The 13,614-nt window shown below is 41.2% G+C and overlaps 1 protein-coding gene across 2 annotated transcripts in view; it reads right to left on the reverse strand.

The window, feature by feature from the left end:
* Positions 1-6,669: 6,669 nt before the first annotated feature.
* Positions 6,670-13,614, reverse strand: part of hunk (hormonally up-regulated Neu-associated kinase) — a 72,809-nt gene continuing 65,864 nt past the window's right edge. For both annotated transcript variants that reach the window (XM_072585495.1, XM_072585496.1), the window contains one exon: positions 6,670-11,016. In XM_072585495.1, the coding sequence (XP_072441596.1) occupies positions 10,349-11,016 (668 nt within the window). In that variant the 3' untranslated portion in view covers positions 6,670-10,348. The remainder of the gene's footprint in view (positions 11,017-13,614) is intronic.

Raw genomic sequence — 13,614 nt, forward strand, 5'->3', positions numbered from 1 at the left:
AAGAGGCATTTGGATGGGTATATGAATAGGAAGGGTTTGGAGGGATATGGGCCGGGTGCTGGCAGGTGGGACTAGATTGGGTTGGGATATCTGGTCGGCATAGACGGGTTGGACCGAAGGGTCTGTTTCCATGCTGTACATCTCTATGACTCTATGTTCCTTCAGTTACTTGCGGTAGTACAAATGACTCAACCTGCCCGCATTTGAAAACCTGAAATTAAAATGTTTGTTGTTAGATGTGACTTTGTGAGGAGACAGAGGAAGCATTTCAGTGATACCCTCAAGGCCTCACTGGCAAACGTCAGCATTCTGACAGACACCTGGGAATCAATGGCCCAAGACCATCTAAAGTGGAGGAGCATCCGGGAAGGCATTTGGCACCTTGAGACTTGCCATTAAGAAACAATGGATGCCAGGAGGAAACAGCAAAAACAGCACATTGCCACAGCAATGTCCCACCCACCCTTTCCCGTGACCACCACCTGCTCTAACTGTAACAGAGCCTGCTGTAGTTGTATCAATCTGTACAGCCACCCTGACAGTGGAAGAGAGCCATCCTCATCTGAGGGACCAACGGTGATGAGAAGTGTTGAACAATCCTGAGCATGCTAATAGCTACATTATCAAATAATTTAATGTAATCAATTGAGCGCATAAGATGTTTCATTTACACCTGCTAAAAGTGACATATATTCGACATGGGGACATATTCGCTGTAAAGAGAAGGAATATCTTCAGGCCTTACCCCTTTCCTGAATTGCCCAGAGGCTTTGGGAGCACATTGTTCTTTGTTATCTTCTCCATGAAAATGCCAATCAAAGTGACTTGCCAAATATCCTGTAGTGTAACTTACTGTGAAAGTTTGATGTTTGGTATTATCACTTTTGACATGATGAGAACAAGATGAAGAACACTAGAAATATGCCTCCCTTTTCAGCAATATTCAACTATACTGTTTACATTCAGTAGATAATTTTTTTAAAAATTCTAACACTGCAGTGGACAATGAAGACAGTTACATTAGATTACAATGGGAAATTGATCAGATGGACCAATGGGCTGAGGAGTGATAGATGGAGTTTAATTTAGGTAAATGCGAGGTGCTGCAGTTTGGAAAAGCAAATCTTAGCAGGACTTATACACTTAATGGTAAGGCCTTAAGGAGTGTTGCTGAACAAAGAGACCTTGGAGTGCAGGTTCATAGCGCCCTGCAAGTAGAATCACAGGTAGATAGGATAGTGAAGAAGGCTTTTAGTATGCTTTCCTTTATCGGTCAGAGTATTGATTACAGGAGTTGGGAGGTCATGTTGCGGCTGTACAGGACATTGGTTAGGCCACTGTTGGAATATTGCGTGCAATTCTGGTCTTCTTCCTATCTGAAAGCTGTTGTGAAACTTGAAAGAGTTCAAAAAAGAGTTACAAGGATGTTGCCAGGGTTGGAGGATTTGAGATATAGGGAGAGGCTGAACAGGCTGGGGCTGTTTGCCTTGGAGCATTGGAGGCTGAGGGATGGCCTTGTAGAGGTTTATAAAATCATGAGGGGCATGAGTACGATAAATGGCCGAAGTGTTTTCTGTGGAGTGGGGGAGTCCAGAAGTAGACGGCATAGATTTAAGGGGAGAGGGGAAAGATATAAAAGAGATCTAAGGGGTGCAGAGGGTGATATGTGTATGGAATGAGCTGCCAGAGGAAGTGGTGGAGGCTAGTACAATTTGCAACATTTAAAAGGCCTTGGATGGGTATATGAATAGGAAAGGTTTGGAGGGATATGGGTCGGGTGTTGGCAGGTGGGACCAGATTGGGTTGGGATATCTGGTCGGTATGGACGAGTTGGACTGAAGGGTCTGTTTCTGTGATGTATATCTCTGTGACTCTATGTTATTTGCCGATTAGAATTTCCTTTGCAATTTACTTAGAAAATAATCTGCCATTAAACCATTGAGTGTAAGCAACATTTCCATCTGTAGAAGGAAAAAAAAAGCTTTCATTTTTAGGCAGCTCTGTACATAACACTGAATCCAAGATCAGGGATACACAGTGAGAGGAAAGAGGCTGAGGAAAAACAATTCCTCATGGGTGAAGCCAATGGGAGGCTGCGAATCAGATGACAACATGGTTTCTGTTGCAGTGCCTACAACATTATATCCAATCCTGTGCAACTCCAAATTGCTAATCAATTTTATTGTGTATTTCAGTATAGGATTATATTCTGTGCAAGAAATTCTTTGTCCACAATGAAGGAAGATTTAATATTAAAATAGTTTTACAGGAGAATAGCCATGAATTATAGCAGCAGACATTTTAAATTCTTGATCAGTAGGGGAATTAAGTGTGACAGTGAAAGGGTAGGAAAGTGGACGTGAGGAACGTTGGAGAAGTCATGATTTTATTGAAAGATGGAACAGGCTTGAGGGGCCAAATAGTGTACTTCTGTTCCTATTTCTTATAGTTTTATTATGGTCTTAAGGTCAAACACATTAGGACGGTTATAAGTTGATTGATGGGTTATGCACATTTTTATCTAGGCCTTGCTGTATCAGAGGCTGAGGGGTGACCTTACAGGGGTTTATAAATGCATGGCTAGGGTAAACAGACAAGTTTTTTTTCCCCTGAGGTGGGGTAATCCAGGACTAGAGGGCATGGGGGTCCTAAGGGGCAGCATTTTCATGCAGAAGGTGGTGCATGTATGGAATGAGCTGCCCAAAGAAGTGATGAAGACTGGTACAATTACAACATTTAAAAGGCATCTGGATGAGTATATGAATAGGAAGGGTTCAGTGGGAGCTGGAAAATGGAACTCAATTAGTTTAAGATATCAGGTCAGCATGGACGAGTTGGGCCGAAGGGTCTGTTTTCATGCTGTACATTTCTATGACTCTGTTAGGGAGTAAGGTAAAAACAATGACTGCAGATGCTGGACCCCTTCTGGGTTAGTGGTGCTGGAAGAGCACAGCAGTTCAGGCAGCATCCAAGGAGCAGTAAAATCGACGTTTCGGTCGATTTTACTGCCTGAACTGCTGTGCTCTACCAGCACCACTAATCCAGAATCTGGTAGGGAGTAAGCTGACCACTGAATGAAAAATGCTGGAATTTGCTTCACTCATTTCACAATATTCCTTTCCTTCAGAGAATAAGAAATAAAAACCATGCGAATTTAAGTTTTGTTGTTGATGCTCTCTCCCTCAATCACTGGACTAGATACTATTCTTGTCTGTTAGTGTGAATAAGAGGCAACAGCAAGTTGCCAAATTTACATCTCTCCCAATTTTTATTTCTATAGAATTCAAAGTTGATATTGACTTGCAGTCACCGAATTCTGTATCACATTATGTATCCCAGCCTCTTGTGTGGATCATAGATTTCTTGCAGCTAATGACTGTTGAAGCCAATATAAGCAGCTCACTTTGGCTGAACCAATAAAACAAAAAGCAGATTCTGACAAATGTCACCCAAGAGAAGAACTCTTGATATCAGTCAGGATCCTCTCAAAACTAGGAATGGGATGCACTGGGAAAAACAAGTATTTTCTGATTCACATTTTAGTCTTCATTGCCCCTGACACTCCAATTTTAGTGATTACTGTAGCTGTGCAGTCTTGTTTAAAATGTTTTTAGGGGGGATTCAAGATGGAGACAACCCAGCAAGTCTGAGTCTATAGTGCTCTTCCCAAGACTTGGGCAAAGTGAGTCACCCACCCCCACCACACTCACCAAATCACTTAACTGTTGTTTAATTTAATTAGTTGCTTAGTATTAAAGTTAAATAATTTAATCCTTAGTAAAAATGAATAAAGGGAAGGGAGCCCGCAGCTCTCAGTAAGCAGGGACCCCTCTCCCATCCTCTCCAGCTGCAGCAGAGGCGTCCACAGCCGCCCCGGGGGACTTACCTACGGTTGCAAGCCTCGTGGAAATGATTTCCAAATTGGATTCGAAGATCGACGCTTTCATTGAGGAATCCCGAGGTCGATGGGACTCACTCTCAGCCGCGCTGCAAAAGCACGACCAAGACATTAAAGAAATCGAGCGCCGAGTTGGAGGGGCGTAGCTAAAGGCTGCGACCTCCGAAACTACAGCGCAATCGGCCGTGGATCGGGTCCGGACTCTCGAATAGCTAGTCCGGACCTTAGAGAATCACATTGATGACCTCGATAATCGAGGTCGTCGAAAAAATATTCGTTTGCTGGGCCTTCCCAAACGGGAAGAGCAAGGCCAGCTTACAGTATTTCTCCAACAGTGGCTGCCACAGTTTTTAAATCTAGAAGATGGATCAGGCCAGGTAAGGGTAGAATGGGCCTACCGGGTCGCAATACACGGGCTGGGCTTGAACCAGCGTCCACGCCCGGTCCTGTTCCGGCTGCAGAGCTATAGGGAGAGGCAGATACTCCTAGAAGCTTCCAGAAATCTTGGAAAAGACCCCCAAGCCATGATCTATAAAGGATCCAAGATCATGTTATTCCAGGACTTTTCCCCAGCTCTGGTCCGAAAGAGGAAGGCATTCAACGAGGCGAAGAAGCGTTTAAGGGACTTAAATATTCAGTACTCCTTACGCTACCCAGCGACGCTACGCTTTAACCATGAAGGATCCGTGTATAACTTCGGATCGCCAGAAAAGGCTAAGGAATTCTTGGACTCTCTTAAATAAATTGTAAGAGATAATGGATGTTGGTTTGCCTTTCCCCCTACTTCGATTTATATCCCCCCTTTTTTTTCTTCTTTTTTTCTTACCTTACTCTTTAATATTATCATGGGAGGTGGGGAGATGGATTTGATTTTCTCCCCCCCCTTGGGGCTGTTTCCTTTTATTATCCTATGTATATATATGGGTATGTATGTATGTATATGTGTATATATGTGTATGTATGTATGTGTATATATATGTTATATATATAAGTTGGGGGATTTGGTTAATGTTTGGGGGGAGGTGGTTACCTTATTCTATTTTATTTCTGTCTTTAGGAGCGGGGTTGTTTTTTTTCCCTTGCTATTTTGTATTATTATATTTAATTATTATGTATTGAGGTTGTAATTTTATAGTTATATATGTTTATGTATGGTAGTAACGTTACCATATATATCCAGGTGTTGGGGTATGTGGGGGTAGGGTACTCACTGTTAACTCTGGCTTTGTATTATATCCGAATTCTCCTCATTTTGTTGAGGAGGGCCTGGGTTAAGGATGGGGCATTGGTTGGGAAAGGATATGATAGACTTTTGGAGAGGAAGTGACACCCCCTGGGAACAAGGGGGAAAATCTCCACTTAGATGCATTTTATATTTTTTTAAATTTAGAATTAGTTTTTTATTACACTGTTGTAAGTGTATTAGAGAGCCTTTATTTTTATAAATTTTATATGTTCTATGCTCGGGATGTTCTGGATAGGGTTTCCCCTCCCGAGGGGTCTCGTATTGGCCTGGATGATTATGGTTGATCAGTCGGTTAAGTGGTGCACCTGGAATGTCAAGGGGAGTAATTCGCCAGTCAAAAGGAAGAAAATATTATCAAATCTTAAGAAAGAAAGAGTTGATATAGCTCTCCTACAGGAGACACATCTGTTGGATAAAGAGCACCTGAAATTACGACAGGGTGGATTTGATCAGGCCTTTTTTTCTTCTTTTAGCTCAAAAAGCAGGGGAGTTGTTATTCTTGTTCGGAAGAATTTCCCTTTCAAAATCCTAAATCAGATAAAAGATGAATCTGGGCGATATATTTTGATTAAAGCCCTTATAAATGGAGAGGAATATGGGATTTTAAATTTGTACTGCCCCCCGGCACACCCCTTTAAATTTATAACAGAAGCCTTTTCAAAATTAATGGCTTTTGGTGCCCGTCATATAATTATAGGGGGAGACTTTAATTGTATTATGGATCCAGAAATAGGCAGGATTCCCAAGAGTACTGCAGGAGTATCTCCCAGATCTAGACAATTGGTGGATCTGAACAAAGAATTAGGATTAGTAGATGTATGGAGATGTTTTCATCCACAGAGAAGAGACTTTTCTTTCTACTCCAATCCACACAAATGTCATACCAGAATTGATATGTTTTTTGCTCCCTCGATTTTTAAAAATTCCATAAAATAGGTATCCTGTAAAATAGATAGTATAGCAATTTCCGACCATGCTGCTGTATACATGGAAACTAAGGCGAGGAACGACGGGACATCCCCTCGGCATTGGCGTATGGACCCCTTCCTAATGAAAGACAGTAAATTTGTAAAGTACTTTTCTCAAGAATTTAAAACTTTTTTAGAAATTAATTCAGGTACGGCTAGCAACCCATCAATGATGTGGGAGACCATCAAAGCTTACACGCGAGGTTTGATCATCTCCTACTCAGCGACCCAGAAAAAATTGAAGAGAGAACAACAGCATCTGCTTGAAGCTCGCTTAAAAGCAGCTGAAACAGCATACACTGATAGATCTTCTATTATTAAATTGCAAAGGATTACGGCTCTTAGGACAGCTCTAAATACTACGCTTACCCAAACGGCTAAGAGGGAAATACTATTTGCAAAACAAAGGATATACGAATACGGCGACAAACCGGGTAGATACTTAGCATTTCTTGCAAAGGAGAAAAAGGCCCCTCAAACTATTGCGTCTATCAAGGAAAGTACAGGTATTCTGACCCATGATCATAAAAGGATTAATGCAAGTAAAATACCCACTTATTAACCTTTTATTTTCAGACAAGAGGAAAATCATTACAGATCACTGTAAAAACCTTATAATACTAAATACAATTAAGGCTTGGAATATAATGCGGCAAAATGAGGGTAATTCACATAAAACATCCCCCTATGCACCGATAGTGGGAGCATGGGGATTCCAACCGGGGTTTACAGCTGCCACTTTTAAACTCTGGAGATCCAGGGGTATCTCATGTCTAGGGGACCTATTTAAAGATGGGGTCCTGATGTCTTTTGAACAGCTGTGTCAGAAATTCGGATTACCTAATGGAGACCTCTTTCGATATTTCCAAATTCGAGATTATATACAGAAGAAGACTACGTTAATAGATAGTCTTTATAAATCAGATAGAGAATATAGAGTCCTACGACCAGTGGGGGTATCTTCCGTCAGTACTATCTATCATTTACTACATGATGAAGTATCGAGAGATATGGATAATGTGCTTAAAACATGGGATCAGGATTTGGGACTAGAAATCTCTATAGAAATGTGGAATGATATTTGGGAAAACACTAGAAAAATTACTATCTGTAACAGAACCCAGGCTATCCAGCTGAAGATACTTCATAGGGCCCATATAGCACCGGTTCGATTAGCAAAATTTAAGGCAGGATCATCTCCAATGTGTCCTAAATGTAAGATAGAAGTGGGCACTCTTATACATTGCCTATGGACCTGTCATAAGATCCGTAGATATTGGACTAAAGTAGCAAGTACCCTGACAGAAATTTCAGGAACGGAAATTAAACTGGACCCTGTATCTCTCCTTTTGGGCTTTTCGAACCTTCCCTCCCTGGATATGCACGGGAAGAAACTATTTTCTATTCTCTCTTTCTGTGCAAGGAAAAATATTTTGGTGAACTGGGTGGCTGAGGGAACCCCTGGACTTTCAAATTGGCACAGATTAATTATGGAATGTATTCCCCTTGACTTCCTTACCAATATGGTGCACCAAAAGACCGAATTATTTTATAAAATATGGCAGCCCTTCTTGAATTACATAAATACAGATATTTCGGCTACCCTAACGAGGGCTTTTATTTAATTGGGATTGCAAACCTGGCTGGTCTGGGGCCCCTTGGGAGAGGAATCCCGCACGAATACGGGTTTTATTACATTTTGTGTTAATACATTCCGAGCATATAAGAGACTTAAATGTACACTCTGGTTAGTTGTAGGTTGGATTAGTAGATAGTTGAGTTTTGTTTTTTTTTGGTATTTTTTTTCTGTTGTTAAATTTTGGCTATTGTATATTTGATGTAATTGTATATTAATGTTTGTACTTAAGAGGTTTGTTTATTTTTGTAAACTTGTTAAAATGTTAAATTTCTAATAAAAAAAGATTTTTAAAAAAGTTCTTAGACCAGTAAATATCGACTGGCTTCTCAGAGAAATATTACTGAGAGTGTGATTGCCAAACTATGCATAGATAGTTCTATACTAGCTAATAAAATCAACTAAACATTTGAACATATCTTTGTAATATTCCATTCTACAACCTCTAAATGTAAATTTATACACAATTCCGGCAAAAAAGGGGTTAATTTGTTTTTTAATAAAATGCCTTGTATGATGTTAAAAGAAAAAATTTTTTAAACAATGCAAAGAATTTTAAATCAAGGATATTGCTTTTATATATTACATATATATATAAAATTGCAAACAATAGTCAGCATTAAATAGTATATGCCAATTTCTCATGGTATTTGCTAGATTTCATGATCTCTTCAGTTTTTTTGTTAAATGTCTCACCTTCTAACAAAAGAATGCCTAGAATACATAATTGCTTCAGAAGAATGCTGACAATTTAGATTCAGTAAAAGAATAGAAGGGTGGTAAGGACAAGCCAGGGAACTATAGCCCAGTGAGCCTGACCTCAATGGTTGGCACGTTGTTGGAGGGAATCCTGAGGGACAGTATTTGGAAAGGCAAGGACTGATTCTGGATAGTCAACATGGCCTTGTGCATGGGAAATCATGTCTCACAAACTTGATTGAGTTTTTGATGAAGTAACAAAGAAGATTGATGAGGGCAGAGCAGCAGATGTGATCCATATGGACTTCAGTAAGGCGTTCGACAAGGTTCACCATGGGAGACTGATTAGCAAGGTTAGATCTCATGGAATACAGGGAAAACTAGCTATTTGGATACAGAACTGGCTCAAAGGTAGAAGACAGAGGGTGGTGGTGGAGGGTTGTTTTTCAGACTGGAGGCCTGTGACCAGTGGAGTGCCACAAGGATCGGTGCTGGGCCCTCTACTTTTTGTCATTTACATAAATGATTTGGATGCGAGCATAAGAAGTACAGTTAGTAAGTTTGCAGATGACACCAAAATTGAAGGTGTAATGGACAGCGAAGAGGGTTACCTCAGATTACAACAGGATCTGGACCAGATGGGCCAATAGGCTGAGAGTTGGCAGATGGAGTTTAATTCAGATAAATGCGAGGTGCTGCATTTTGGGAAAACAAATCTTAGCAGGACTTATACACTTAATGCTAAGGTCCTACGGAGTGTTGCTGAACAAAGAGTCCTTAGAATGCAGGTTCATAGCTCCTTGAAAGTGGAGTCGCAGGTAGATAGCATAGTGAAGAAGGCGTTTGGTATGCTTTCCTTTATTGGTTAGAGTATTGAGTACAGGAGTTGGGAGGTCATGTTGCGGCTGTACAGGACATTGGTTAGGCCACTGTGGAATATTGCGTGCAATTCTGGTCTCCTTCTTATCGGAAAGATGTTGTGAAACTTGAAAGGATTCAGAAAAGATTTACAAGGATGTTGCTAGGGTTGGAGGATCTGAGCTACAGGGAGAGGCTGAACAGGCTGGGACTGTTTTCCTTGGAGCGTCGGAGGCTGAGGGGTGACCTTATAGAGGTTTACAAAATTATGAGGGGCATGGATAGGATAAATAGGCAAAGACTTTTCCCTGGGGTCAGGGACTCCAGAACTAGAGGGCATAGGTTTAGGGTGAGAGGGGAAAGATATAAAAGAGACCTAAGGGGCAACTTTTTCACGCAGAGGGTGGTACGTGTATGGAATGAGCTGCCAGAGGATGTGGTGGAGGCTGGTACAATTGCAACATTTAAGAGGCATTTGGATGGGTATATGAATAGGAAGGGTTTGGAGGGATATGGGCCGGGTGCTGGCAGGTGGGACTAGATTGGGTTGGAATATCTGGTCGGCATGGACGGGTTGGACCGAAGGGTCTGTTTCCATGCTGTACATCTCTATGACTCTAATAGCACATATATGGAATAAAAACACAATCTAAATGTTTTTCAAGTATAATACCTTCAGCCCTTTGATGAGTGGCTGTCTACAATGTCAAAAAATTGAGCATCAGTTGAAAAGTTCACAATTCTCAGATGAAAATGATCCAACGAACAATTTTTTTTTACAAAGGTTTTCATGCTGTTATTATTCACAGAATCAATTAACTTTTGCTGTTTCAAATTATACAGATACGTGAACAAACATTTGGCCTTGCGCCATTCAAACTAGCTTTGCATTCTAAATTTAGATTAAATATTTTCAAGATATGTTCCTGAGAAACTTTACGAAGAAATACTCATGGAAAAATATAGTGAACAATTCTGCAAACTCGATGTGTGTCTCTTTGAGATAAGTTACATCAACATTTAATTCTGGTTGACAAATGAAATCAGCACTGGGGTTCCAGACTACCAGAAGTACACAGCATCTTCTGTATAATATCTGATGTGGGAAACTCAGGACAACATGTTTCTTTGGGTCTGTCCATTTTTAATTGTATCGTTTGATTCCGTTTTCTCAGCATCTGACCAATGCCCATCATTGGAAACTTGCCCCTGCTTTTAACCAGATAAGGATTGCCCATTTCAATGGATCTTGCATTATTGGAAACAGATGGAATTTGGGACACCATCTGGGATCCCATAAGGTCTTTCTTTTCTTCATGCGTTGGAATGGTGTGACTAGGATGACTCAGTGTTTTCATGGACCTTAAACACCCATGCTGCTGAATTGAAGCTGCAGTCTGTTCAGTGGATGAGTAAGACAAAATCCCAGAAGGTCCCATGGCTTTCTGCTGAGAAATTAGTTCAATTTGATCTTGCCCCTTGCAGGTAGGATATTTACTGTTCACAATGGGATATATGCCCTTTGCCCCTTGTTTTGTGCTCACTGTTTCTACTGGCTGACAGCCATGTTGTCTGATAGGCATAGGGGTTCTGGGGAGAGGACAATTCATTTCCAAATACTCTAAGGATTGTGAGCTGACACATCCATTCTTGCTGGCTCTAGCTTCACCTGCTGGCGTAGCTATAGGAAGGTAAGGTTCCAGAATCAGCCCTGTAGACAGAAGGTTAACATAAAAGTTTGAGACTTCCTCACAGCAATGACACTTGAAACAGCTTCTTCTCTCAATAATTTTGCAATCAAAATACAACATACAGTGAAAGAATTCAGATATTTTGCAGTGATAACTCCCTCATTTCAAGATTAGATTACTGACAGTGTGGAAACAGGCCCTTCGGCCCAACAAGTCCACACCGACCCGCCGAAGCACAACCCACCCAGACCCATTCCCCTACATTTAGCCCTGCACCTAACACTACAGGCAATTTAGCATGGCCAATTCACCTGACCTGCACAATTTTGGACTGTGGGAGGAAACCAGAGCACCCAGAGGAAACCCACGCAGACACAGGGAGAATGTGCAAACTCCACACAGTCAGTCGCCTGAGGCGGGAATTGAACCCGGGTCTCTGGCGCTGTGAGGCAGCAGTGCTAACCACTGGGCCACCATGCCGCCCACAACGATGTAATGACACTCTCATCATTGTTTGAATGCTTAGTACTTTTATAGACACTACTTATTTTTAAAATTCATTGCTGAAATGGAAATCAATTATTTATATAAACCACAAAACAGCATCCCTATGGGACCCTGAAAACAATCAATTGCTGAAAATCACAGCGCATCAGGCAGAATCATAGAGAGACAGCAAGCTAACATTTCAAGTCTAGATGACTCTTCACAGAGCTGGACCCCTATGGGACCCAACTGGACACAGAATTCCAATCAGAAAAATACCCTTCAAACATCCTCTGCTTCCTGCTACTCAGCCAATTGTGGATCCAACTTGCTAAATTTCCTTGGATTCCATGGGCTCTTGCCTTTGTTCCCATGTGAAACCTTATCAAAAGCCTTGCTGAAGTCTAATTAGAATATACCAAAAACATTATTCTCATCTACACACCTGATTATCTCTTTGAAACATTCCAGCAAGTTGGTCAGACATGACCGCCCCTTAACAAAACCATGCCTCTCCGAATACAGATTAATTACGTCCATCAGAATTGCTTCCAATCCCTTCCTCACCACTGAGGTTACACTGACTGACCTATAGTTTCATGGTTTATCCCTTGCTCCCTTCTTGAATAATGGTACCACATTGGCTGTCCTCAGTCCTCTGGCTCCTTTCCTGTGGCCAGTGGGAAATTGAAAATTAATGCCAGTTCCCCTATTTCCTCGCATGCCTCACTTAAAAACCTGAAAATTATTTCACCTGGTTTGTAGACTTACCTACTTTTAAGCCTGCCAGACTATTCAGAATCTCCTCTGTCTATGCTAATTTCTCTAATTGTATCACAGACATCCTATGTGCATATCGTCCCTCTCACCAGTGAATACTGACCCAAAGTATTCATTGAGCACCCTACTTTATATCCTCTGGCTCCATGCACAAATTACTGCTGTGGTCGTTCATGGACCCTCCTTGTTATCTTTTTGCCTTTAACTTACCTGCAACTTAGGATTTTTCTCTAGTTTTCCTGCCAGTATCCTTTCATCTCCCCTTTCCCTTCTCGTAATTTATTTTTTCAGTTCGCTCTTGCACATTCTATACTTCTCTATGGCCTCTTCTTGAGTCCTCATAAGCCTCTCTTTTTCTCTTAATCCAAAGCTGTACATCCCTCGATATCTAGCACTCACAGGATTGATGGTCCCACCCTTTTTCTTTAGTTTGAGTTTGATTTATCATTGCCACAGGATACAGTGAAACGTGTTGTTTTGCATGCTATACAGGCAGCTCGTACCATACAAAGTGCATCAAGATAGCAGAGTGCAGAGTACAGTGCTGCAGAGAAGATGTAGAGTGAGAGCTCAATATTAATATTTGAGAAGTCCATCCAAAAGTCTGATAATAGCAGGGAAGAAGCTGTTCTTGAATGTATTCAAACTTGAAAATTTTCTCCTGATGGAAGAGGGTGGAAGAGAGTATAACTGGGTTGAGAGGGGTCTCTTATTAGGTTGGTTGCTCTACCAGGGCAGTGGGAATTACACACGGAGTAAGGCTAGTTTGCGTGATGGACCGGGCTGTGTTCGTAATTGTCTGTAGTTTCTTGCATTCTTGGGAAAAGTAGATGCCCATACCACACCATGCATCCAGATAGAATGCTTGGGCTGTTTCTCTTGGATTGTTGAGGAGTCTAGTTTTTTAGAAATAAAACTTAAGAAGCCCTCTTTTGTCTGTGAGTAGAAAAGAATATATAAAACGTAGAACATTACAGTGCAGTACAGGCCCTTTGGCCCTCGATGTTGCGCTGACCTGTGGAACCAATCTGAAGACAATTAAACCAACACTACTCCATTCTCATCCATATGGCACAAACAAAAATAGAATTTGCTAGAAAAGCTCAGCAGGTCTGGCAGCACCTGTGAGGAAAAATCAGATTTAACGTTCCTGATCCAGTAACCCTTCCCTTGAACTGAGGAAGGGTTACCGGACTCGTGACATTAATTCTGATTTCTCTTCACAGATGCTGTTGGACCTGTTGAGCTTTTCCAGCAATTACTGTTTTTGTTTCTGATTAACAGCATCCGCAGTTTTTTTGGTTTTTATTAATGAATATGTAGCTGCAATTTCAATTGCTAGCGGGTGTTGA

Source organism: Chiloscyllium punctatum, chromosome 15 (genome assembly GCF_047496795.1).
Source record: "Chiloscyllium punctatum isolate Juve2018m chromosome 15, sChiPun1.3, whole genome shotgun sequence".
NCBI classification, from domain to species: Eukaryota; Metazoa; Chordata; class Chondrichthyes; order Orectolobiformes; family Hemiscylliidae; genus Chiloscyllium; species Chiloscyllium punctatum.